The 27040-nt window shown below is 36.5% G+C and overlaps 1 protein-coding gene across 2 annotated transcripts; it reads left to right on the top strand.

Annotated features, from left to right (window-relative positions):
• The first annotated feature begins 13399 nt into the window (after positions 1-13399).
• SYP61 (syntaxin of plants 61) lies at positions 13400-25743 on the top strand. 2 transcript variants are annotated; one of them, XM_089983218.1, is made up of 9 exons: positions 13400-13570; positions 13695-13755; positions 17489-17634; positions 21600-21713; positions 23042-23155; positions 23295-23482; positions 24929-25019; positions 25156-25221; positions 25296-25743. In XM_089983218.1, exons 3-9 carry the CDS (start codon positions 17578-17580, stop codon positions 25404-25406), a joined length of 741 nt encoding a protein of 246 aa, XP_089839344.1. In that variant the 5' UTR covers positions 13400-13570; positions 13695-13755; positions 17489-17577; the 3' UTR covers positions 25407-25743. The 2 variants fall into 2 exon arrangements, with proteins under 2 accessions (XP_089839344.1, XP_089839345.1); XM_089983219.1 differs by lacking the exon at positions 13695-13755.
• Positions 25744-27040: the final 1297 nt, after the last annotated feature.

The raw sequence follows: 27040 nt of genomic DNA, 5'->3' as shown, positions 1-27040 counted from the left end.
AGGGCAGAGTCTGGTTCAGTTTGGTTCTAACAGAGTTTGGGAGAAAATTCAGTTATTGCAAACTACTACACAAAAAAATACTAAACTTTAGGCCATGGCTCTGGACATGTGGGAGAAGGTCCTGTTAAAATATTAGGTCCTAGCTCCACTGAGTTTGAGACTTATGAGCTTGAGAACCAGTGATAGGGATTTGGATTTTTGGATTGGGTTAGGACTAAGTTTTAACTCAGCCAGGTTCGGGTATAAAATATGGATCTCATGACTAGTTGGGGTAAAATGCTAATTTTTGGAAGGTAGGCTGAAAACACATAGGATTACTTATGGTTAAAGTTTCATCCCTAGATCAGCTTAGGTTTTGGAGATATGACTCGGACAAGTTGGGTCAGATTTTGTAGTTTGCAACAAACAGATTCTATGCCTAGGACTAGGTTCAATGGTTTGGGAGAGGTCAAGGAGAGGGTGGACTTTAGCTAAGGGTATGGTCAACTTATTAGGGTTGTCAGACTAGTTGGGGATATTTTAGTTCATTTGGGTTGTCCAAAGTATCACATTTTGGTGTTGGGTTGGGTCGAGTCCTCGTGTTGTTGATGTAGTCCATGCTAACACCAAGTAGATGAAACTCTACTCAGTACTTAGGCAATTATAGACCTAGGTAAGTTTGGTACCACCTTAGTTGAACATAGATGATCTCTTAGAGAAGGGTGAATAAGTCATGAGGTAGGGACTCACAAGGGTAAGGAAAGAAGAGAGAAACATCCCAGAGGGAGAGATGTCCAAAGAGAAAGAAGAGACGAGTTCTAGAGAGAGAGATCAATTCTTTATTTTCCATTCATTTTATTTCATGATCCTGAAACAAAGCTAACATGGCCTATATATAGACTAATGATGGATATTTACAGTCCTCACAAGTTACAAGACTGAATATAAATGCAATCCTAATTTCAAATACAACCTACTAAGCTTTAAATCCATTTTTAGTTAACACTTACTTGAGACAACCTAGATTATTAACCACCTATATAACCCCTAGAAAACACCTCACTTGGCCTAGGCTAAATTTGAATATCACCCAAGAATCATCATAAGCAGCCATGCACGTCCTTCTAGACTTCTCAAATGGGTTGGTCAACCTCCCTAGGTGGCCCCACAAGGGCGAGCCAATCATTAGGTGGATCCAGGTCCGGATGAGACTGCTTTCTTGGATCTGGATCCAATTTGTTGGGCGCTTCATTGGATCTGGGTCAAGATTTATGCTTTGTTGATACTTTGGATACATGTCAAGAATAATCTGTATCATCCCCTCCTTGAAATTTTACCTAGTTCGCTAGGCAAGAAATATTCTTCTTGGTTCCAACCTACTGCGACACCCAACATGCTTTTGTTGTGCCACTCTGATAACTCATCACTTGCAATGCTTCCTCCCCAAAACCAAAATTAAGCTATTATTGCTGAATTTGCAGATTTATCTACTGAAGAATCCTACTGTTCATTGGGCTTAAAAAAATATTTTCAATATCATGCCCATCTCTCTGAGCCACCTACTAAGCTAGCAAGGATTTTATTGGTGTGCACTCCCAACAGGTTCCCGACCTCAACGCACCATTTAAGTTACTTTAATTGATTGGACACTGACTCAGGTATGTGACATCGGCTCAAGGGAATCGGTTAAGTAGGTTCAGGTTTGGGTAGGGTCAGAGTTAGGGTCTCAGAAAAAAATCATTTCTCCCAAATGGTGTACAGAAAAAATCTGAAATTCTGGGAGATGGTTCTCGACACCATAGGGGAGGGTTCATAAAAAATTTAGGGTCAAAGGTCATGGGATTAGTGAGCTATCATTTTTTGAAGTCACAAAAAAAGTTAGGACTGGTGTAGGACAGACTGGGTTTGGGTCTCACAGGGTTTGGGAGAAATTTTTTTTCTTCCAAACAGTGCGACAAAAAAATATGAGATTTTGGAAACTGGTATTAGACACTATAGGGAGGGTTATGTCAAAGTTTGAAGGTCAAAGGACATGGGAGAATGGAGTTACAATTTTTTTTGAAGTTCAGGGAAATTCTGGATTACACAAGAACATGCTAGCAGTGGGTACCAAAAGGCTAGATTCTAAAATCTAGTTATTGTAATTGGAAACTCAATAAATCCTAAAATTTTGAGACTAGGTTAAGGACACACTAAAGAATCTAGGATCCAAATTTCATACCTAGATTCATCATTGTTTGGGCTTGGTGATTTTTCAAAGTTAGATTGGTTTTGGGGTTCTACAGAACTGGTTGTACTCACTAAAGTTTTAGGTAGGTTCTTACTTTGTTGGGCTAAGAGAAATGGTTTAGGTATGATGGTGAGGTGCTTTAAAGGACTGCGATGAGCTTGGTTTTAGTTGGCAAAGTCCTAAACAGACGAGGAAAAGAGAGAAAATCCATCCCCTTTCTTAGCAGACTTTCTTCTAGTCTACTACACCACATGGCACTTGTGTGTGTCATTTTTGCACACAAGCGGTCCGCATAGGTGAGCCCCAACCTAAGGAGCTCCCTTCACTAGTGGTGCACCCATGGTCGGCATCCTCCAGGATTAAACATGGAGTTTTGATCAACCATCTACGTTGCTGAGGTTATTTCTTTACGTTAAAAACATTGGAACCGAACTCGATATGGTTTCTCCAACATGAAGGCATAGGAGAATGAGACAGCCATCATTGATACCTTTAATGGTGCAGCCCACAATGCAGAGCATCTTCTCTAGGGTGCCTTGTGGGAAGAGCCATGCACACGAGGAGTAGGCGCTTTCGCCTCCCTCGTTCTGACCGTCACTTGGCCCCTCATCCATTTTGGCCACGAGCCTCGGTGGTTGCCCATCTCGAGCAAGGAAAGGCTCACCCTTGATGACTTATGTAGCATGAAGTGATGGCAACAACATAGGTGGTGGCATCACGGTTCAGGTCACCATGTGCAACTCAGTCTCCTTTGTCTCCTTTTTAAGCTTGGGTGATAGCGGAGCCGAGAAAGGAGTCACGCAAGATTTATGAAAATTTTCAAAATCTCCCAAGTTTTTGAGTGTCGATATTTTGCCATTTTTGGCAAAAACTCAGCAATAAAAAATAAATTACAAAAATATAAAAAAATTATAAGAAAATATAAATAAAACATATTTAAAAATAAAAATCTCAAAAGCTTTCACGATAAATATATTTTAAAAACGTAAATATCATGATATTTGCCATGGTTTGAAAATCTAGTGAGAAATTGCCAATTTAAACTTTGAGGCAATTTTTCGTGATATTATCACGAGATTTTTATAAATCTCGCGATATTTATCATAAAGCTGCCAAGTAGGGGTTGGGGCCTACAAAGTCTACTACCATAGGTGGCCTGTGGGTTTGCCATGTAAGTTGGGGACTCGTATGCACCACGAGATTGTTCCTTAGTTTCTTTCGAGCACCTTTCACCGGTCTTGTCATTGGATTGCAACATCAAGGTCGATTTGCATGTCGAAAGTCAAACATGCGCTTTAAGAAATTTTCCACCTTGGGAAGCAGGTTAAAGAAGCTTCCACATAGCCCGGATTTCCTTTTGCATCTGTTGTAGCAAGCTCATGATGTCATGTACGACATTAGTTATGTGTTTTCCAACCACATCGCTATTGGTGTTGCTCTTTTTGGTGAACAGGTTGGTGGTTTTGATAACAAAGACAAAACTCATTTATAGAGATTTAGAGGAACAAGGATCATTCACTCTAATACCAACTTGATGTGCTCTTGGTGGGCCAAGGTTAGGTTTTGAGACTTAGGTCGGCTTGGTTAGGTCTAAGGTTAAAGTCAAAGTCAAAACTGAGTTAAATAGAGCTAGTAAACTGATAGGTTTTGGTAGAAAAATTGGTATGCCCAAATAGTGTGGAGAAAAAATCACAAATTTGAAGGGATTGTTTCAAACACCTTAATAAAGGTATGAGCCATGCTTCAGGGTTAAGAGACACCAAAATGGATCTGTATGAAATTAGGAACATGATGGACAAGCAGGACATTACAGGGTTTGGTTCAGTTTGGTTCTCACAAAGTTCATGAGAAAATTCAGTACTCCCAAACTACTACACATAAAATTATCAAACTTTATAGCAAGGCTCTAGACGTATGGGAGAAGGTCCTGTTAAAATATCAGGTCTTAATTCCACTGGTTTGAGACTTATGGGCTCAGGAACAAGCGACATGGATTAGGGTTTTGGATAGGGTCAAGACTGGGTTTTAACTCAGACAGGTTCGAGTATAAAATATGGATCAGTTTAAGGTAAAATTCTAATCTTTGGAAGGTAGGCTGAGGACATGTAGGAGTACCTAGGGTTAAAGTTTTAACCCTTAATCAGCTCGGGCTTGAGAGATATGACTCAGACTAGTTCGGTCTAATTCTGTATTTTACAACAAACAAATTCTAGGCCTAAAGGCTAGGCTTTAGCTAAGGCTATGGTCGACTTACTAGGGCCATGTAGGTTGGCTGGGGAAGGTTTGGTCCCTTCGGGTTGGCCAAGGTACCACATTTTGGTATTGGGTTGGGTCAAGCCCTCCACGTTATTGATGCAGTCCATGTTGCCACCAAGTAAAAGCGACTCTACTCAGTGCTTAGGCAATTCCAGATCTAGGCATGGTCAGTACCACCTTAGTTGAACATAAATGAGCCTTTAGATAAGGGTGAATGAGTCAGTGTAACACCTGTGATTTTGATTTAGTTAACTTTTAAATTCAAGTTAAATTTAAGTTAAAATCATGTTAAATACATGCAAAATTCAAGAGTTTAAGTTGAATTATGACTCCAGTTAGATCCGTTATGAGCCGTAGATCTCGTAGGAGATCCGTTTCAGTGATTTTGGATTTTGGTTGGTTTAAAAAATGTAATTTTTTGGTTTTCTTGATTTTAAATTATTATGAAATTAAGTCTCAAGTTATGAAGAACGTGGCAAGACTAATTGTAAAATTTAAAATATGTAGACTAAACAAGGAAGTAAATGATTTGTATATGTTTAGATTATGAATATTGGATTTGGATCTAAATCTTAGCATTTGGGTCTAATATGGATTTGGACCTTAAATTAGGTAATGGATTTAACTAATGGTATTTGGATCTAACCCAATTAGGTTGAATATAATTCATGATATTTGGATCTAATTAGGGATATATTAGATTGGATATAACTTGGGATATTTAGATCCAATCTCATTAGATTTTACCAATAGGGTTGAACACTCTAAACAATGTCATTATTGTTTCTATATAAATTTTGCCCGATCGGTGGCTCACCTATTAGATCAGAGTTGACCTTGATGTTTCTTATTTCAAGGGCATCAAAATTGACTATCTAAATGCCCAAATTGGTGTTGATTTTAGCACTTTATTATTGATCGAAGTTTATGGCTAATTGTAGGTCAAAAATCAACATTTTTTATCTTCGACTAAATTTTCTTGCTAATCCATGTGCGTACAATTAAATCTAAGACTACTACAACGATCTACGTTTCAAGGACTATCAAATTGACTATTTAAATGTCGAATTTTGTTGATTCTTTGGGTCTGTAGGCTTCTCGAAAGGTTACCATATCACTAGAGCCCAAGTCAGGGTAAGAAGTTTTTATTTTTCTTCTCTAGCTTAATTAATTTTGGAATTTAATGAATTAAGACCCATAATTTATTTTTTTTATTTTATTAATAAAAAATTAATAGATATTATCATCTTATATTAAAGAAGAGACTCTTATTTAAGCCCATCTATAAATAAAGACCCTCATAAGGAGGATTAACAAAGTTAATTCTCCCTCCCTCTCCCATTCTCATTAGAGTTCTCTAATTTCTCTCTTTCCTCCATCTTCTTCTTTTTTCCTTCTTTCATGGAGCTTTTTCAGTAGCCATTGAAACTCCTTAAATGTTTGAAGACGGGAGACGAAGACCGATCTACGTTTGAGAAGCCAATTTTAATTCTTTAGAATATATATAGTGAAAGTATTCATTTTTTGTTCTTGTGAGAATTTTAGGTAGGTTAGAGGAACTCTAACTCAACATAGAACTGGATCTATTTTCTGTAACAGACTTGGGTCTAGGTGATCATGTATAATGTTACAGGTTTATATGCATGATTACATGCGATAAATGCTTAAAATGCTTGTTTGCTAAGGGTTTTATTGATTTTTACCAAATCATAATTTGAGCAAATTTGAGTTCTCTTTTAGCTTTTTTGTAGAATTGAATAGGTTGTTAGAAAATATTTTTAAAAAATAAAGTCTTTTGAAATATTTGCAAAATCCTTAGACTTTTTCTAAAAATTTTCTGACAAAACCTAATTAACCCTAACTTCTAACTATAAATAGTTGTTTTTGAGAAGAGAGTAATGTTTTTCCCTCTATCCTTCTGTGCCCCCCTCTCTCTCTCTCTCATCTCTACCTCTTCTTCCCCTTGTCTCTTCTCAACCAGTTGCCTACCTTATTCTTCCTTCTTCTTTTTCTTCTTATTCACTCTTTCTTTTAAACCTTGTCGTTGTCGGGTGTGCAAACTATATAATCTAATATGAATGCTTTAAGGGTGAAAACTCATAAAAAATAGGCTTTTAAGGAATGAGTTTGATCTTATATGAATGTTTTACATGATCTAATGTTTTTAGAGAATTTTTAAGCCCCACAAAAAAAATTCTGATACTAATCTAGAAAAATATGGCCACTTATATAGATTTCAAAGAAATGACAATAGATGCATGTTATAGTTTATTTTGAATCACAAGTATGAATATGCACAGTTTATTTTTTGAAAACTAAACAAATGAACAACATTGAAAAGAATAGCTTAAAAGTGAAAAAGAGCATATGTTTAGTTGTTTGATCTCTTTATATTCCCTAGTAGTTGGGCTCAGACATAAGTTGAAGTGTTTGATTTTCATGTCGAAAAGGATAATGAAGGAAGTCACTTCTTTGCCTAAGTTAATATATGTGGCCTATTTTGTTCAAGCAAGTAGAGCCTGAGGGGTATTTACACCTGGTGCCCTAAAGCCATCTGGCTTGGGAACCACCGACCCAAAAGCTTGTTACATAGACTTTATAGAGAGCCTAATAGATGTTGACATTACACATGACAAGAAACAAACCATACATAAAACTATGAAAATGAAAGGTATAGTGACTCGAATAATTAAGTCCAAGGATACTTTGTATCTGGTGCCCTAAGGTCGTCTGGCCTGGGAGTGACTGACCCAAAGCTCATTACATGGGTCATGAAAACTAAAAATTTGATATAGTGCTCAACAAAAACAAAGAAAAAGTGTGAAAAATTTGAAAATCTAGAAAAAAAAAGAAAAAAAATGAAGAGCAAGAAAGAAAAAGTTCACTGCTTAGGAATAAGTATTGAGAAAACCTGTGCAGAAAACATATAAGTGAGGAGAAATAAATAATGACATGTATATATTTAATTTTCTAAGAATAAAACATAAATAATTATGATATTTAGAAAAGTAGAATAAAAAGTTTTAGTCTGTGGTGGCATGTAAAAGGCTTTAATTATGTTTTAAAAGTGTAATGACATGAAATATTTGCGAAAACAAACTCTTTAGTTGCCTAATGCTTCTTGAATTGAAATCTTTATGCATACATAACAAAGATGTTTGTGAGTAGCATCACTGCAAACCCTCACGAGACCTTACTCGTGCACTAGGGTAACCCAGGGTTTTAAAGGGCTTGTTGAATACACTAAATACAACCGTGATTCCTATGAAAGTGAGTTAGGTTTTTATTTTTTTAGTCTGTTTTTGTTTTTGTTAGGCCAGTTTGCTCGAGGACTAGCAAACGATAAGCATGAAAGAATTTGATCATGCATAATGTTACAGGTTTATATGCATGATTACATGCGATAAATGCTTAAAATGCTTAAAATGCTTGTTTTCTAAGGGTTTTATTGATTTTTACCAAATCATAATTTGAGCAAATTTGAGTCCTCTTTTAGCTTTTTTGTAGAATTGAATAGGTTGTTAGAAAATATTTTTAGAAAATGAAGTCTTTTAAAATATTTGCAAAATCCTTGGACTTTTTCTGACAAAACCTAATTTACCCTAACTTCTAATTATAAATAGTTTTTTTTTAGAAGAGAGAGACATTTTTTCCTCTAGCCTTCTGCACCCTCTCTCTCTCTCTCTCTCTCCTCTCTACCTCTTCTTTCCCTTGTTCTCTTCTCAACCAGTTGCCTACCCTATTCTTCCTTCTTCTTCTTCTTATTAACTCTTTCTTTTAAACCTCGTTGTTGTCGGTTCTTCTTGCCCTTATCGTCGGAGAGATTGGAGGTTTGTTCGATTGTAATAGAAAAGCCACTTCTTCTCAACCCCTCCATCGAAAGCAGATCGTGAGGTTTGCTTCTTCTCCCTCCTCTCCTTATGTATATATATGCATAGATTAGATTTTTATTCATTCGTTGAATGCATAGATTATATTTTTGTTACACTTCACATATCATAGTTTATTCTCTGCATATGCATAGCATCTAAGATAGTTCTTTTTGTTTCTGCATTCAGGTTGTCCTAGATTGGTGTTTCTGCATATAGGTTAAATATATTTTGAGATCATTGCGTAGCTTATTGGTTCTTTGAAGTTCGATCCCAGCTTAATTAATTTTAGAGCACGTTGATCCATCTTAGTCTATTGGATTGACAGATCCAACATGATCATGCAACGTCATATTTTTTTTAGCCCACACAAATATGATAGGAACTCGTTTCCCTATCAGATTTGTGTTTGTTGTGGATTGCACGGACGTTGGCATGGTATACAGAACTTGATCCAAACAAATCAGTGTTGCAACCGATCGGTTATGTAGCTGATTGCGACCATATCAGAGAGTGATCTGGTCGGCTAAGGCCGACCCTCTTCACATGTTGGCTGTAGCAGTTAGACCAGTGTTCGACTGGCAACGTGACACCATTGAGTGCATTGATCCAGATTTGCAGGGCATGATCGAGTACTCTGCGGGTTAGACGCTGTCACAATCAATCCAATATGCTCAACAATGAAATCTTGTTGCAAACCGTAGCTAGGATCGTTTAGTTTTAGTTTTAAGGTCGTAGTTAATTAATTAGTTTCTAGTTATATTGTTGATGGCGTTGTGTGATAATTACTTTCAAGTATTAGGATCGGTTCTAATCTCATTTGTTAGTTAATTAGTTAGGTAATATTGGGTTATTACGATTCAAAGTCAAACTGTTAACCCATTGATATTTTCTTTTCTTTCTTGTTGCAATTAAATTGCAGTTTAGTTTAGAATCGTTTTCTTAGAGTTAACATGTTAGGTATTTCGTTGTATTACAATTAATTCGAGTATAGACTCATTCACGGTTCTCTTTCTAGACTGTGCTTTCTTCTCTTTCTCTAGCATTAGTTTACTTGTTAACAATAGTTTAATTGATTGATCAATAGTTTCTTGCTTGTTTTAACAGAGTTACCTTAAGTTCATGTTTTTATTTAGTTAGTTGTTTAGTTGGTTTCAAGTGATTAGTTGTTCATGTTCTCATTACTTCACAAGTAATCCGTTAATTGATTAATTCATGTCATTAGATAGAAAAACAATTTTCATAATTCACGTTTTTGTTGAATTAAAAGGTTAGTTCGTTTTAGTTAATGGCATGCTTAGTTAGATTTTATTTAGTTAACTTAGATGCATACTATTTTTTCATTATTGCATAGTTAGTTTCTTTATCATTTGAAGTAGTTTAGTTGTTACATAGTGTTGCCTAGTTTGTTAGTTAGTTTTGCTATTTTGTCATTTAGTGATTTAGTGTTACATGTTAGTTAGTTATTATAGGTTGTTAGATTAGTTAATTAGATTCATGTTTTGTGATTTTTTTATCAAACTAACCTTTAACTTTTGTCTAGTTTTTTGTTGTTTTGTATTTTTATTTTTGCATAAAAACGTTTAGACGTGCAGTGAACCCTCAAAAGTACCTCCGAAGAACCCTCTAAGGTCCCCTCAAAAGGCCCTTCAGAGAGCCCCTCAAAAGGACCCTTCACATAAGCATTTGAAGAAATAAGAACTATCAAGAAAGGGACTAAAAGCTTAAAGCACTGAAGACCTTTCTTTTATTTTTAGATTAAGATTTATTTTATTTTATTTAATTCATTGGGTCTGTAATAAAACCGTTAATTATTCTTTGTAAGTCCTCCGTAGAGGGCGGCACTCGTTCTTTTATTTAATTAATTAATTTTTATTTTTAAGGCAACAAAAGTAGTTCTATGTGGGGTACAAAAGTACTTATATTGTTCCCTGAGTTTGACCCAGACTCCACCACTCGTGCGAGTCAGTTTTTATGATTTTATGCACGGTTTGCACAAATGTTTTTATTAAAAATATATCTAAAAAATACTCTATTAAAAAAGATGCATCACCAGGTCCCAAACGTGAATCAGGTCCAATCAAGAATTCAAAATCCAAGATGGAAACAAGACATTACAATTCATGAATAAATTTTAAACAATCATTAAACAAATTTACTATTTCCGTTGCATTCTAAGGTCCGCAACATTGTCAAAACAAAATAACAAGCTTTAATAATCATAAACTATTTTTTTAAACAAATTTTGGGACTAAAATAGTTGGTTCTCGGTACTGCCTACACCATCCCACCATCGCTCGAGCTCATTTACTCCTTACCTATACGTTCATGATATAGGGGTCAAACTCAATGAATCTCAGTCAAAACACTATACCATTATATACATGTGCAAAATCAAGTATACAAGTAATCATACATCATTTTGGAACATATACAATGCAACATAACAACCATAATGCATTCAGATAGACAACTATTGCAAATAAATTCATACAACATATTACAAAACATGAAGCTACCAATGATTACATGTTTGAATCATTAAGGGCAAGTTTTCAACACAAGTTCATCAGAAAATGAATCTACTCAGTTGTAATGCATTGTTTTCTTGCTTACCATTCCTGTGGGTACTCACAAGACAAATCTCAAACCAGAGAAAACCACTCAAAAGTTTATTATGTCATTTATTTTAATGACCCAAGTGACTTACTGAAATGGATTCGCTAAGGCCGGTTCATGGTCAAGATAAACCCTACCAGTGGCAACACAAACATAATATATCCTAACAAACTTCTACAGAAGACTTGGACATACCACCTAGGACAATATTGGTAGTTCGGTCCCCTAATTTCTAAGGACTAGGGACCAAATGAATTTTCTCGCTAAAAAAAAATTATAACCTGATCCATCAGAGTGTGTATCAACTACCCTCTGTAAGGTAGACCCAAACTAAATAAGTTATCGAGTTCTCTTTATTAAGGGCAAGTGTTAATGCATTTTAATACATATGCCATTTACCATTTGGCCCTTTCTGGCCAAATAGCTTAAGTACCCCTCTAAGGTAACTTTATAAAATTGTCTTTCTCAGCAAAAATATCATACCACCCACTCTTGGCAGTTACACAATTTATTGGCACATTCATGTAGATAACCTATTTAGTATGCCCTTAGTACCTTCAAACCATTGGCTCATTCATGTTGTTATGTGTGCATGTATAACTTCATGCATTATGGCACCACATCGGTTCTTTTAAACCAATTGCTCATTCATGTACTTATGAGTTGATGTGTACATGCATGTTTTTAATGACTTCTTGAACTATGACACCACATGTCATACTTTTATTGGCATACCTTGCACATTGTAATTAAGGGTGATAATGGATCGAGTTTACCCTCACACGACCCTAACCAAACCCTATAGGGTCCAATTATGGTGATAAATAAAAAGACTCAATAAAGACCTAGGTCCGGACTCGAAGGTTCGATTAATACATAGATCCAGGTATATTTTGTGAAATTTTATACCAAACCCAGATTTGACTCGAGTTTCGATAAAGACCTGCAATTTTTAAATGTAAAAATGATAAAAATATGGTTTTACTGGGTATGGCCCGAGTCTAGTTCATGTAGTTTTTATCAGGTTTGGTTATGGTTTCTCTTATGGTAGGTATAATTAGACCTATGTTCAGAATCGATACCATACCCAAAAATTTGGGCCAAGTTTGGCTCCACCTGAGTTCCAACCAAACCCGACCAATTGACACCCCTAATTATAATCAGATGCTATAATATCATTATTATTCATACATCATGACAAAATTAAAAGCTCTGCATTGAAAAGATGACACAAACACACTGCCTCAATAGGCCCATATATTCTTTATCAGTATGTCACATATCCATCTGACTCACTTTTGGAACCATCACATATCCATCTAGTTCACTTATGTAACCATTTTATGCATTCAACAAAACAATCCACTTAACTCGGGACTTATAATGCAAAAATTTACCTAATGTTAGAAATTCTGTCATAAATCATACAAAATAATTTAAGCTCTATACTTTTAACTAAAGGCACTTATGTATGTTACATGCATACAAGAAATATCTCATACCTTAACTTGTTACAAAACATGGAATAAATTTTTTGAAATACAAACAATTTTCTGATTACAAAACAAACTTGATCAATTTTGCCTCTTTTAAGAAAAAATAAGTTATAAAACTATAAAACCTATAATTTTTAAGGATTATTAATAAATAAAGAATCCAACTTTATCGTTGAGTTAGAAATGTATTTCTACTGTTTATTTTCAAGCATTGGTATTTTACATGGCCAATTACTCATTTCGGGTCAATAGTGGTAAAATTGACATTTTTGGAATTTCTTGAGAGAAAATACTATTAAAATAATTTATTTAACATAAAAGCTATTTGTTTAAGTGTCGTAACTCACCTAGGCGTTTTCAAAGTGTTTTGAAAACTAACTAGATATATTTTGATGGTTTTCGAAAGAAATTCTAATAAAGGGTATTTCGGCCATAAAATAATATATGAGAAATATTTAATCGAATGAATTAGTATTTTAGAATACCAAAACCATGAACTATTCAATATTTAGTATAGTTATTTGGTGTTAATAAGATAAGAAAAAAATATAATTTTTAGAAAAGATTATGGATCATAGAATGGATATGAACTTCGTGCGGGTTGGGCCCAAATGGATCGACCCAAGCATAAAGTTTAAGAGTTTAAAGCAATTAAATGAATATTGCATCTTATTCTAACTAGGATTTTTTTTAAAAACAAATATTGTTCAGATGTAACTTTTATTAGTTAATTTAAGTTTTGGGTTTTAATTAATTAATTATTTTTTTTTGTCATTTTAGTTGGAAAGACCTGATTTGGGACCCGGTTTGGATTTGCACGCATGAAAGGGAAAGGAGGGGGCGGGGCCCACTAGGGCACCCAACCCCCCTCTCTTCCGTTTCTTTCTCACTTCTCATTTGCCCCAGCCGACCCCCATCTTCTTCTCTCATTTCTCTCTCTCTCTCTCACCTTTGCAACCCTCCCCACCACAGTCGTCGCCTGACCGGTGGTCGGACGACCACCCAACCGTCACACTCTCTCATTTTTCACCGCTGAAGGCCAGCCACCATTGACGTCATCCTCCATCGAGCGGAAAGCCGACCCTTACGGTGGGATCCCAACCACCCTTGGAAAAAAAATAGTAAGGTCTTTCATCTCCGTCTTCTTCATTTCCCTCTTTTCCCCCCTTTTTCTCTTGTTGATTGGCATAAATCCTAGCCAATTTACCCTAATTGGGTTTCTCTTTGATTATACGCCAAATCTAGTTTTGGGGAAACCGTGTCCCAGCCGGTTTGAGCCTTTATTCAGTCTGCACTTTGTACGGAGGTATGTATTTTACCTCTTCTTTCCCTTCTCCTTCAAAGTCTATTTTGATTTTAGTGTTTTAGCCCTGGCCGATAGACCGTAACTAGGATTTCTTTGATTTTTTTACATTTTCCCTACATTGGGATGCATGTCCAACTGATTAGGCTTGTTTCCATCCCACCAGCGTGTAGAGGTAGTTTTTCATTTTTAGTTATTGATTCTTCATTGTTTATGTAATTTTCTAATTGATTCTCATTATCTTGAGTTCCTTGATTTGCATGCTTGATTCCCAGCATTGGGAATCATGCCCTGTAGCTGACGCCACCCCTATCATCAGCAACAACTTGGTTTTCATCGGCATTACTTTCTCTTTCCACGATTTCCTCATTTTTGGGTCGATTTTCCAAGGAATTTTGATATTCCTTTGAAATCGCATGCCTCAATATTCATGCAGCTACCATGGTTATGCATTAACAATGTGCAGATCAGGGCAGATGCCCATCAAAACCATCTAGTTTTGCTCCAGAATTTAGGTATATGTATTTTTGTTGTTTTCCATAATCGGATTACCGAATCGTGTTGTATTTTGTTGTTTTTGTGTGGAAGCATATTCCGACAAATTTATTATATTTTTGTGTAGTGATGTAGCGCTTTCCTACTGTGAAGGATGCCTAGCTGACCTTATTGTCCTGCTTTGCTTGGTGTTGCACATCACAAGCCAAGTGTTTGGTGATTTGCCAACACTTTTATAAACTTTATGAATATGCTCTTGATTACCTAGTTTTGCATCATAAACATGCATTTGAATGCGTGCGAATATGAATAGTTAACCATGTTAACACACATATTGCTAGTGCGGTCTTCGCACAGGCACATGCATAATTTGTTTTCGCAATTGAAATGTGCTTAGAAGCACTTATCAATTTAGTTGTAATAAAATAAATGCTTTAAATTATATATATTGCAATGTGCTAATTGATTCACAAGTACAAAAAGGAAATAAAATGATACTAAATTACTAAGCATCGCATGCGGAAAATCGAGTAAACACCAATAGTAAGTATATGTGATGCAAATGCATCACACAATGATTTATTTTATTGTATGCAATACTTGCATGCACCCACACACCACTTAGTTTTGGATATGTAGGACTATTGTGATTGTAGTTCAGAGATCATGTTGAATATGATTTGAATATATGGGAATAGAAGTGCTTTTCTTATCGTGGTTCAAGAGATCATGTTTGTCATGATTTTAGGTAGTGGAATATGAAGTGTGTTTGCTGCATGTATATGGTTGAGCATGCATTTGTGTAAAATATGATGAGATTAACATGACTATTATGAATGCTTGTATGAAATGATAATTTTCTAAAGCATGCCATGTATGTATCATGAATGTATGTTTTTAAAAATGAATGAATCATGTATGTGAATATGAATGGACTCTAACATGTATCATGTTTGTGAGTTGACTTATGATGTGACATGTATCATGCATGAGAAATTGAATTATATGTGACATGTTTCATGCATAAAAGCATGCATGGTTGAATCATGCATGAGAGCATGAGTGGATGGATCATGGCATGATAAGATCATGCATGAAAGCTTAAATGAATATATTATGTCGTATGCATGAGGGCATAGTTACAAGATAATATATAGCATGCAAGATAAAAGGGTCCGAACGATATAATTTTAAGTAGGTGTTGGACATAGCCGACAGGTGATACAATTTTATCACAAAGGGCCTAAATTCACAGTTGTGAAGGGCAAAAGGGTCCTAACGATGTCGGATATTTGCAATTTTTGACATCGAGAGAATATAAAAAATTATAGGATTTTTAAGAAATTGGGTCAAATTATTCGCACAATATAATCATTTTCCATTATCCTAAATAGACCTTGAATGGGACATGGATCTTAAAATAAAGATCCAATCCAATTACAACCCAGACCTCCAAATGGTGTATGTATAATCCACCCTCCTTGGAATTACTTTGTCCTCACGGCAAAACTTAGAATCCAACTCCACAGACAAGATCTATATCTACTATACTAGTATACTAGCTACAATCCACCTCAAAATCGGTAATATAACATTCCCTCCATCTTCTCCACATTTGGTGTATAGCCATACTTATCTTTAATTGTTTCATGGTGATATGGGGTTGTTTATGTCCCTCTTCAAGGTCTCAATGGGAGAAATTTGGGAGCATGCTTAGTCGGTTTTTATTGACACAATTTTTCTAAATAAGTGTTATTTTTTAAAATATCATATTATTCTTGACATTAATGCGATAAGGACAAAGTCTTAATATTTTATATTTTTCTTTGGTGATTTTACTAGTATATTAACCATATGACCGGTCTCATTGGAACCATACGGAGCTTTGGATAAACAGACATGAAAGATGCATTTTTTGAGGCTTGAAGGGTAATGCAAGTATAACCATAAGTATCACATGGAAAGATATGGCAAAACACATTTATAGTATCTACTATCGTTCTTTCTTGAATGAATTCTTAGATGTTTTATATGACTTTGCATAACTTTTGATAAAATCTATGGATATTCAAATATGACCTAGATTATGTCCATGAACTGTTGTTTTGGTATTGTATGTAAGTATGACTTATGCAAGATCTTGTCTTGGCTTTTACCAGTAGGGTCTTCTGAAGATGAAACCAACGGGAGATGGACCTAGTTACAATGCCAATATAAGTAAATAACCTAGAAAAGTAGTATAAAACTGTGAAGCATGTGGCACACATGCTTGTAGTAAGCCCGATATTGTCTCAATACCAATTAGTTAAATTGATATGTATAGGGCAAGTAGCGTTATTAAGAGGTAATGGTTAATAATCACACTCATTAGTAGAATTTGAGATATGATTGGCTATGCCAATGTTAATCTTAGACAATCATTGCGTCCTGTATTGATACCATATGTCTATGTACTGGGTGAGCAAAGCATTTTTTTATGCTCCGTGAATGCATTATATTAAGGTTAGATCTCTAGTACGTCTTTCAATATGGTCTCAGTTAGTTTACTCGTAAATATGTGTAGGACCATAATCCTACCTTTTGAAAATAGATTTTAGAAAAATATTTATTTTGAAAATTGACTTAATTTCAAAGAGATGTGGGGTCTTTGTACGAGGTCAAGTTGTTCCTTTGTACAAGTCTTAAATTATTAAAAAGTGCATTTCAGAATCTATTTGGTTTATTAAATGTACGGAGTTCCAAATCTGCTTGCGAAAGAAAGTTTGCACTGTAATGCGCCCATGATCCATTGACTTGCTATTTCAAATACCATTTTTCGTTGAACTACTTTTAAAACTCTGAAGAATGACTAATTTTGAAGCTTTCGAAATTTTTGTAAAAAGTCAAAAGTCCTAGATTTTTGGGGCGTTACTGTTGAGTGCTTGCATGAATGACTTGAATGATTCCTTGATGAATTGCTATACCTTATAGTTTATTTGTGGCAACGAGTCAAGAATTTAAAATATCCATCAAACATATGCATGATTAAGACCTGGACATTTTTTTTTGGGATTTTGAGGTACGTCCAGGCGCTACAGGTTTTTAGTACAACACTAGAAAACAAAATCGATTATCTGGTTTTGCATCCATCCAATCCCTTATTATTGGATCTTAAAAATGATTGTCAGTGTGCCAACTTGACCTCTTAGTTGTAATTGAAGTTCCTCTTCTGCATGCTTGATGGGTACTGTTCCATTTGCAGGTGAAATGTTCTGTTGTGAACAATCACTTTAAGACTTGCCAGTAACTTGCACAATGTTCCTACCAGTCTACTAGTTTGTAAACGAAGAAATGATGTCATCTGCGCAAGATCCTTTCTATCTTGTTAGACAGGAAATTCAAGATTCTGTAAGTCTTGTTGGTTGGTCCTTTTTATTCTCTTCATGTATTTATTCTATATTCTTTGGTATACAGTTTCTTTACTTGTATAATTGTTGCAACTAATCCAGTTTCCTGTTTAATTGCTGCAAATAATCTTCTATTTTGTAAAATAAATTTGATTTATTGTAATAAATCCTGGTGATTAAATATTTACTAGAAATTCTACACCAAATATGAGGGAGAGAGACATGTTCCTAAAGCCTTGTTAGAACATATCAACAAAATTCAAAAGCCTAATTGGTGCTAAAAATTGACAATTTTCATTCTGTAATTGATATTTAAAAAAAAACAGTGGTTTACAAAAGCTTCAGACAGTTCTTTAGTTTTTAAGAATGTGTCCATACACCATATATAGGAATTCCGAACGATTGAGCAAAACATGGTATAATCAGCACTGCAAATCCACAAAAGATGTTGGAGAGAGAGAGAGAGAGAGAGAGAGAGAGATGTAAATTGAATGCCATCTTAACTAGGCAGTTGTTACATCTTCGAAGCAAGAACGTTAGGGCCTGAAAATTGTGTTTTCCTACCTTAGGTCAAACACACCGCAAAGATATCAACCACCTGAAATGTCATAATGGATTTAGGATATGTCTAATTCAGATCTACATATTACTGAATGTGACCTAATGAAACCTAGAAATAACATACATGGACTCCAACTAGCATTGGGAGATTCCGTTAGGGCCACCATATCCTTGTCTGAACTAAATTTTACACACAGAAGCACCTAGACAGATTCAAAATTTTCCATAACCATTTTGGTTCAGCTTGAAAACTCTCAACCATATCCAACCAGCTCTTTAATCTGCTAAATACCTTCCAAATCCAACAGAAGGAACTATGGTAGGTTTGACATGTGAGATAAATACAACATAATTCAAGGGAAAACACACCAGACTGGCACTCCTATCCAGAACAAAATCGATAGCTTCCAATTCAAAAGAATAGGATCATCCTCCGAATAAACACCACTTTAGTGCGGGCAAGTGTGTGAACATGCATGTGAACTATTTATATGAACTACGTGTCTCCAGGTATCATCCTCCATACGTTTGTGCGTGTATATAAGCAAAAAACAAACAGTAAAACAAGTTGGGCAGCATCATGACTCACACTCATTTTTTTCAATCACTCAGGCAAGATGCTGCTTGATGAAAGTGCTCTTCCTCGAATAGACCACAAAAAAGGAAAGAAATGGCAGACGATAAGAACATGCCAATCATAAGAAAAGAAACAAAGAAGACTCTTAAGACAACCATAAACCTCTGGCTAATAAAAACAACCCTCCACAAAACCATAACAAGAATGAGAGGGGATGGGGGAAGCAGAAGCAGACCTCTTCCACCATCACCAACAATGACCAGCTTGAGGTTCGGGTAACCAACCTATTCTTCATTAAAAAAAAATCAACTTGTTGGTTGGGCAATGCTTGAAACCAAACATTCAACAAAGAAAGGAGCCACAAACCAATAAAGAACAAGAATGCTAGTAAAACCCAAAAAATATCATAAACATACTCATCATGAATAACAAGGAAAACAAGAGCACAACATCATCAACAGTGAGAAGGAATGAAACAGAGAACATGAAAAAAACAACAAAAGAAGAGACTTGACAACCATCAATATTGAGAAGCGAAAAGAGAGACTAATATGAATAAAATCAAAAGGAAGCAAGGCCAATCATGGAAAATGGGAGGAAACAAGGGTTTGAGAAGCAAAAAGAGAAACTAATGTGAATAAAATCAAAAGTAAGCAAGGCCCATCATGGAAAACGGGAGGAAATAAGAGCAGGAATGAGAGGAAAATCTATGTTTTCTCGCAGTCCACCAATATAAGACCCCAACAAGGTCTTGTCATCCACTAGTGGCAGAAGAGGACAAAGGTTCTTGAACTCGGCCTGAAACTCCTCCAAGTTACCTCTCTGTTTCAAGTTCTTGAGCTCCACATGGTGATTCTCCAAGACTGTGGGCCTGAACTGCTCCATAGGAGTCCTCCCAAGATGGCTTGTTGTGTAGAGTGTCTAACCACTTGTACCAGCGCAGTGCACTACCCTCTAGATGAGCGACTGCCTCAAAGACTTGTCCTTCATCCGACACATTGTGACAAATAAAGAAGTGATTGAGTTTAAAGATCCACTTGCGCTTCTCTCTCGCAAATACAAAGACCTCAAAACGTGGTTTCCTACCTCGATGCTGATCATGTGGTGTTTCTCCCATAAGCGATTCATTCTGGCATCCAAAACGGCTATCCTAAAAATCGACTCCCTGGTCTGAGTCGTGCCCGAGAGTGCGGAGGTTTTCTATTCGATCGACTAGGGTTGAGACAACCCTCTCGATGCGCTCAAGCCTGAAGTTCATCTCTGCAGACACTGTTGAAAAAGTTCGGCCTGCATCTCATCAAAAAGAGTCTGAGCTTGTTCTACATGCTTGCGAGCTTCCTTGCTTTTCTCAACCCACAGGGGTTATGGTAAATTCATATGTGGGAAACATCTCTGTGATACTAATTTGTTGCACACTCCTCAAGACCCGGTTGAATTGGTTCAGAGCTTGGACTTGAAGGAAGCCTTGGGCTAGCAACAAACGTGTACTCTATTATGAGCCTGACGGATGATCGTGCCTGTGCTTCTTAGACCTTCGAGGCTGAAACAGGCGTGTTGGGGGTGCTGACCCTTGCTGGACACGATGAGATAAATACCTAAGGGTAACCGTGATGTAGGGTTTAGATGGTTCTGGGAAAAGACCTAAGGAAACAGGAAAATCGGGTAGGCTAAAAACAACTCGGAAGGCTAATCAGGAGATGGTTTCAATTTAAATCTGGTATGGACTGAACCAAGGGATTGCTGGACACTTAGGGACGTGTGTCAGAGTTAGGATATGCTTCTGGAGGTCAGAGAACAATAAAATAGGTCGTTGGGTGACTGAGATGCTCAAATTGTAAAAACAGAGTTTTCAGGTTAATCGGTTAGATACGGTTTTGGTCCTAAGGCTATGAAAAACAAGAAAATGCAATCTAAAGTTTGGTTGCATGCCTAAGATATTAATATCAGAGGTTTAGAGGACTGGTTACCTTAGTTAAGCTTCGAAGAGGGCAATACAGTAGAACCACGTCTGTAGAGGGTTTTGAACGGCTTCCACGAGCAGTGTGGCCTTTTGGAATCTCTGAAAGGATTGCGTTAAAGGCTTGGGCCATATGCTCAAGCAGGATCCACCATCACACACATTGTGCCAGGTGAGATCATAGAGATAGAAGGGAAAGGAGACAGAAAAGAGAGAGAGTGAGAGGAGAGAGAGAGGGTGACAACTAGGCCTTGCAGAAAAACTTCAATTCAATATTCAATGCTTAGTATGGTTCCCCAAGACCTCCTTATATAAGTAGAGTTTGGGTTGAGTCTTAATTACATAAAGGAACCCACTAGACTAGGACTTTTACTTAGCTATGGATTTCTCACAAAAACAAACCAACTAAAAAACTCATCCACAATAATTAACCAAACTTAATTAACATTAATAAATTTTTAGAACTAGGGGATGTCCCATAGGGCTCTCTAGTATTACACGTCCCCTAGGTGGACCCCAATCTCTAATTGTCATGCCTTCTGGGCTTGACACGTGTCTTGTTTCTTTTTCTCTTGACTTGAACTATGAATCTTTAACTTGTCCACCATTAGAGAAGCTATGTCAGCTGTCATGTCATCATCTTGGAACCCACAATGTGATAGTCGACCCCCAAAGGATTCTGAATGTGGCATCTGGATCCTTTACACTGGATCTGTATCTACTGCTATACTGTGGACACACTGGAGTAGGATTTTTTAGCTATAGAGACTACTATGACTGGTATTCTAACTTGTGAGTAAAAATATGTGACTTATTTTTTTCTTGCCATCAGATTTTTAGAACTTATCTACTGATCATTTATGTTTATCAGATTGACACGCTTCTATCAACATTCCGGAGATGGGAACAAATTGGGCCAAACACAGGGGAATATGTACATCTTTCAAAAGAGCTTGTTGCTGGGTGTGAGAGCATTGAGTGGCAGGTAACACAGCATTGTCAGTTTGTTGTAGGTCCTCACAAAACGCATTTTCATGTTTCTCTTGTAACTCCAGTTTCAAAAATGTATGAACGGGTGCTGATCTGAAAAACCTTGGAATATATTTCCGTTGTTGATAGTAGTTATGCTTTTTCATCTAACTAAAAATATGAGGGTTGGTCCAGTTGTTTCAGTTCCACGTTTCACCCTTGCAGTTTAACAGAGTCTTGCCAACATTTTTATTAAGATAAACTTTATCAAGGCTATATGAGTTTGATTGCTTTTACAGTTGACCATGATTATGCAGTCTTTAATGTTGAAATTTCTTATAAATCAGTTGGCCCAAGTTGTTAATGGTCTTGTGTCAATTGGACCAACTCCTTTACCCTCTTGAGACTAACATGGCTGACTGAATCAGCTCTGGATGTGTTTCACTTGAACAAGGCACAGAAGGAACCACTAACCCTTGATTTGGGGTTGGTGGGCCTTGTCCATTCTCCCATGCCTCTGGTTGATTTAGAGAGTACCATTCCAGCAGTAAAGTTGGAAGCCTATGTAACCAGGACATGTCAGCGTACCCGTGTAGACGCACGTGACACGGGTGCGGGTATCAGACGCAGCACGGGCACATGCTGGTCCGGATCGGGTTGGGTCCAAGACACAACCCATTTTTTTTCTCTGGCAAAAGGCAGGGAGGAAGAAGAAAAATGAGTAAGAAGAAAAAGGAAGAGGATGAGGAAGAAGAAAAAGAAAGAGAGAGAGAGAAGGGGGTTTCATGCCCACCCACCTTTTTATTAAAAAAGGTGGGTCTGGATCAAGTGTGGACCCTAATATATCCACACTTGATCTAGACCCAAACAGAGAGAGAGGGGGGGGGGGGAGGGGAGAAAGGGGGCTTTCATGCTCCCTCAGCCGAAACACACTCACCTTTTTATTAAAAAAGTGGGTTTGGACTAATTGTGGACCCAAATATAAATCCACACTTGATCTAAATCCAAAGTCTCTCTCTCTCTCTCTCTCTCTCTCTATATATATATATATATATATATATATATATATATATATATAGAGAGAGAGAGAGAGAGAGAGAGAGAGAGAGAGAGAGAGTAACCCATGTGTTTGATGATACTCCGGATGTGCCCGTTTGACGTTACGGGTAATCATGTATGTATATATATATATATATATAGTTGTGTCCCTATACCCACATTTTTTGGAATTGCTGTATGGTACCCTTGGTGTCCTTACCCAGGTGACATAGTTGGAAGCATGTATTTCGAGAATATGATTTGTTTCAAGTCTAGGTAGTGAAAGGATGGTTTCTTGATAGGAAGGTGGATGAATTGGACAAGGCAGTTGCAGTTGCAGAAAGTAATCCAACTCGGTTTGGCATTGATGAAGTTGAGCTTGAGAAGCGTAAGAGATGGACCACCACTGCTCGTACTCAGGTGCAATCTCGGTCTATAGCATTCAAGATTTTATAGCAAAGTTTGCTGATATCAGCACATGTCTCGTCCAATCTATGTCGAGTTGGTCTGAATCCAGTTTCTTTGATGTATACTGGAGCTATATTTGGTGTCATGGCAGGTTGCATCTATGAGGAGATCTGTTGATGCAGCAACAAAGGTCAGCACTTCAGTTGCTGCTGGTCAGAATGGAATTCGTCGGGAGCTAGCAAGATTGACTAATGAAGCTGGACGATCAGATCAGTACAATACCCAAGAAAATGATGACTATATCTCATCAGAAACGGACCAACAGATGCTTCTTATCAGGTATATATATGTGTGTGTGTGTGTGTGTGTGTGAGAGAGAGAGAGAGAGAGAGAGAGAGAGAGTTTGGTACAATCATTTGTATGTAGAAACAACATAGCAAACTGTGTTTTTTATTTTTTGTTTTTCTAGTCAATCTGATTCCATGGATGTAATCTACATGCACTGTTTAGTGGGGATCAGAATTTGGATTACACGACACCAGGGCAGGTTTTTTCAGTGATTGAAAAATCAATGACCGTAAATTCCTCAAAATTTTCTGGCTCAAGAAAACATGTTTTTATTAAGAAAAACATCCAAGGAACAATTCCTACTAAATCATGCATGGCTGAACGCATGTAAGACGTGAGATTGAGTCACAACCAAAGTTACCGGAAGCTTCTTAGATAGGTGGGAAGCTCACTTCTAGGAAACTCACTTTGGAAGCCCAATACTCCTCGCTTGTGAAACTTGATGAGAATCTCGATTCTCCACGCTTCTCCTATGCTTTCCACACACTTCATCTATTCTTCATATATGTTCCCTCACTCTAGTTTTCATGTTTTTATGTGTTTTCACTCACGCTTCTCACTCATTTTCATGTATTTGCTCTAATTTGCCAGTCATCAGTTTTTGATTTTGTTAAAAATTTAATTTTTATACTAAAAATCATGAAATTTAAGAAGTCACTTTTATTTTAGTTTTTATTTGTGTTCCATTTTAATTTCCATTCAGTTCTTATATTGCTTTTTCTTATTCATCGCTTCCCACTTTCCATACATTTTAAAATGCATCGCTTCTTGCTTTCGCTTCCCGCTTCCTAGTGTGGCAACCTTGGTCACAACAACCAGCATCATCAGATTCCAACTGGATTTTACACACAAATGATTGTATTTGTACCATATATACGAATGGGTCATGCACACACACACACACACAGATCAAACATGAGTAAAAACATAGACGCGCACACAGTGATCAAACATGATCTCTCTCTCTCTCTCTCTATTAAAATACATTTATACCACAACCAGTTTAGCAAATGACAGTAAAAATCACAACACAGACCTTGTCATTTTACACCCTGCATGACATGGATACTCCTATAAAAAACAATTTAGTAAATTGCATTCAACCCAAACCACATCCATTTGCTGAGAGGAGCTAGTTAGCAGTTTGTCCATAGCATCAAAAAATTTAGATGATGCTCAATTTGAAAAGTGGTATTCTCCAGTCAGGATTGGTCCCTAAATTTCTAATCTACCCCTGTTAAAGTGCCATTACATTTAACTACTTCAATATGGGGGCACACAATCCTTTTACATCAACAAGCATGCCACATGTTTGGATTGTATATTCCATAGTTTTCCATGTTATTTGCATTCCAGAATATCCTCATGTTCATTCCATTTACATTTTCTATGGTTTTTCATATCTATATAATGCTTGTGAATTGTATATGAATTCAGGCAACAAGATCAAGAGCTGGATGAGCTAAGTGCAAGTGTAGAGAGAATTGGAGGTGTGGGGCTCACAATACATGAAGAGCTAATGGGACAGGTAATATACTGTTTATTTATTCTATATGTTCTCAGGTAGCAAAACATACCTCCCAATTTTTCCATTGCCATTGTGAAAACCTTAGGTGAGTTTGTCATGTCATGTCTTACTGGTGATATGTTATGAGCATTGGCAGGAGAAGATCTTAGATGATCTGAATCAAGAGATGGATAGTACTTCAAACCGTCTTGATTTTGTCCAGGTTTGATTCTCTCTGCTCTCTTCATTCTCCTGTAATTCTTTCTGCATTATATAACTTCTTGTATCTACTTGCAGAAGAAAGTAGCTATGGTCATGAAGAAGGCAGGTGCGAAAGGTCAGATCATGATGATTGTCTTTCTACTGATCCTGTTCATTGTTCTGTTTGTGCTGGTTTTCTTTACATAGAACTTGTGCCCATAATTCTGTTCAAGATTGAGTGCCTGATTATTCAGGGAAACGTAATGTCTTAGTTGCTGGATGTCCATATGAAATTTAAAGGTAGCATTGGTGCTGAATTGTGCTACGAGTGGTTAGCTGGAGAAGTCTCACTGGTTTTTGGTATATTGTTTTTTTGGTTGCTCATTTGTTTATCATAAAGTGGTAATTCAACGTTAATTTTAAGTTTGGTATGATTTCCAAGTGCTTATTTTCATGAAAGTGCTGGAAGCTCCTCTTTAACCTGATCAATCTGATAGTTGCACTAAGATTAAATTTTATAATTTGTTAGAGCTTTTATCAGAAACTAATGATGCATTAGCCATGTGTTTGAGTATAAAGATCAAGCCATCACAGAAAATCCTGAAGTATATTCTTAGGTTGTGACTATTTGGCACAAGCAAAGGCTATGTATAGCTGAGGCTTTGTGGGTTTTTGCCTTTAACGCCTCATTGGTCTACTTGCCTCAAAGGCCTAAGCCTTTTTGGTCGGTAAAGGGGCCTACTCATTTTGCCTAGAGTGGCTTAAGCCTCTATTAAAATGTTTTAAGGCTATGGTACAATTTGATTACTTCCAAAGTTTTCTTTTCATTTAAAAGTCCAGTCCTTTAAAACTATTTTTTTTATTTTAAACACAAATTAAGAGGATAAAAAGGAACTTCAAATTATTGAACTTAAAATAAAGAAAAAATTTGCATTCTATTTGAGTAGATAACTATTACATCCATTGGTAGCTCCTATTTTGAATAAAATTGGCTACAGAACTGCAAATCCATTAAAGTGGATTCGGAAATAAAAAAAATAAAGGATAACCTTAATAATTATGAATTTAAATAAAGTACTATCAAATTGGCGGACACATTTATTAGCATTTCCGACATGCTTACATAAAATTTTATAGCCATTTAGCTTTATAAAGTGGATCTGTGACGTCAGGACTGTTCCACGCTGGGAGTAGGTACGCAGGGGTACATCCCTGTGTCGCGGCACCGTACCTGCGATTGGGTCGGACACGTGGGTCCGATCGTTTGTCACGTATGGTGGATCGGGCGTTCGTACCATGCCTGGGTCACGTGGTATGGATCCAATCGGGTCTTGCTTTGCATCTCTCTCTCTCTCTCTCTCTCTGAAGCGAGGCCTTTCTTTATCGTGTTTGTGTGTGTGCATTGTGGGATTGAGTGTGGACAACAACACCCCCCCCCCCCCCCCCCCCAAATTTAGGGTTTTTTTGTCTTTTTTTATTAAGCATGCATTGTACCACTATACTGCATGGCTGCACCACAACATAGTTTCTGGCTTCAGAATATGTAGTCTTGCACAATCAGGGATGTTTGCATATAATTTTTTTGTTTTTTGTCTGTGTGCATACTGCATGCTTTTATTTCATGTGCTGTATTTTTTTGAACTTTTTGTCTTTTTCTAATTTAAATTGACATAGTAGAAATTAAAATATGGTATAACTTTTTATAGTTTTTGTTCTTCTCAAATGGAATAATAATATATATTAGTATCTAATCATTGTGTTGGATAAATGCAAATATTTCAGTTTTTCTTTAGCATTTGATTTTCCAGAACATGAAGGAATGGGAGTCTAATGTTTTTTAC

Source organism: Nuphar pumila, chromosome 12 (assembly GCF_984573655.1).
Source record: "Nuphar pumila chromosome 12, dmNupPumi1.hap1.1, whole genome shotgun sequence".
Taxonomy (NCBI): Eukaryota; Viridiplantae; Streptophyta; class Magnoliopsida; order Nymphaeales; family Nymphaeaceae; genus Nuphar; species Nuphar pumila.
Note: the sequence above shows the minus strand (reverse complement) of the source record. Positions and strands in the feature narration are given on the sequence as shown.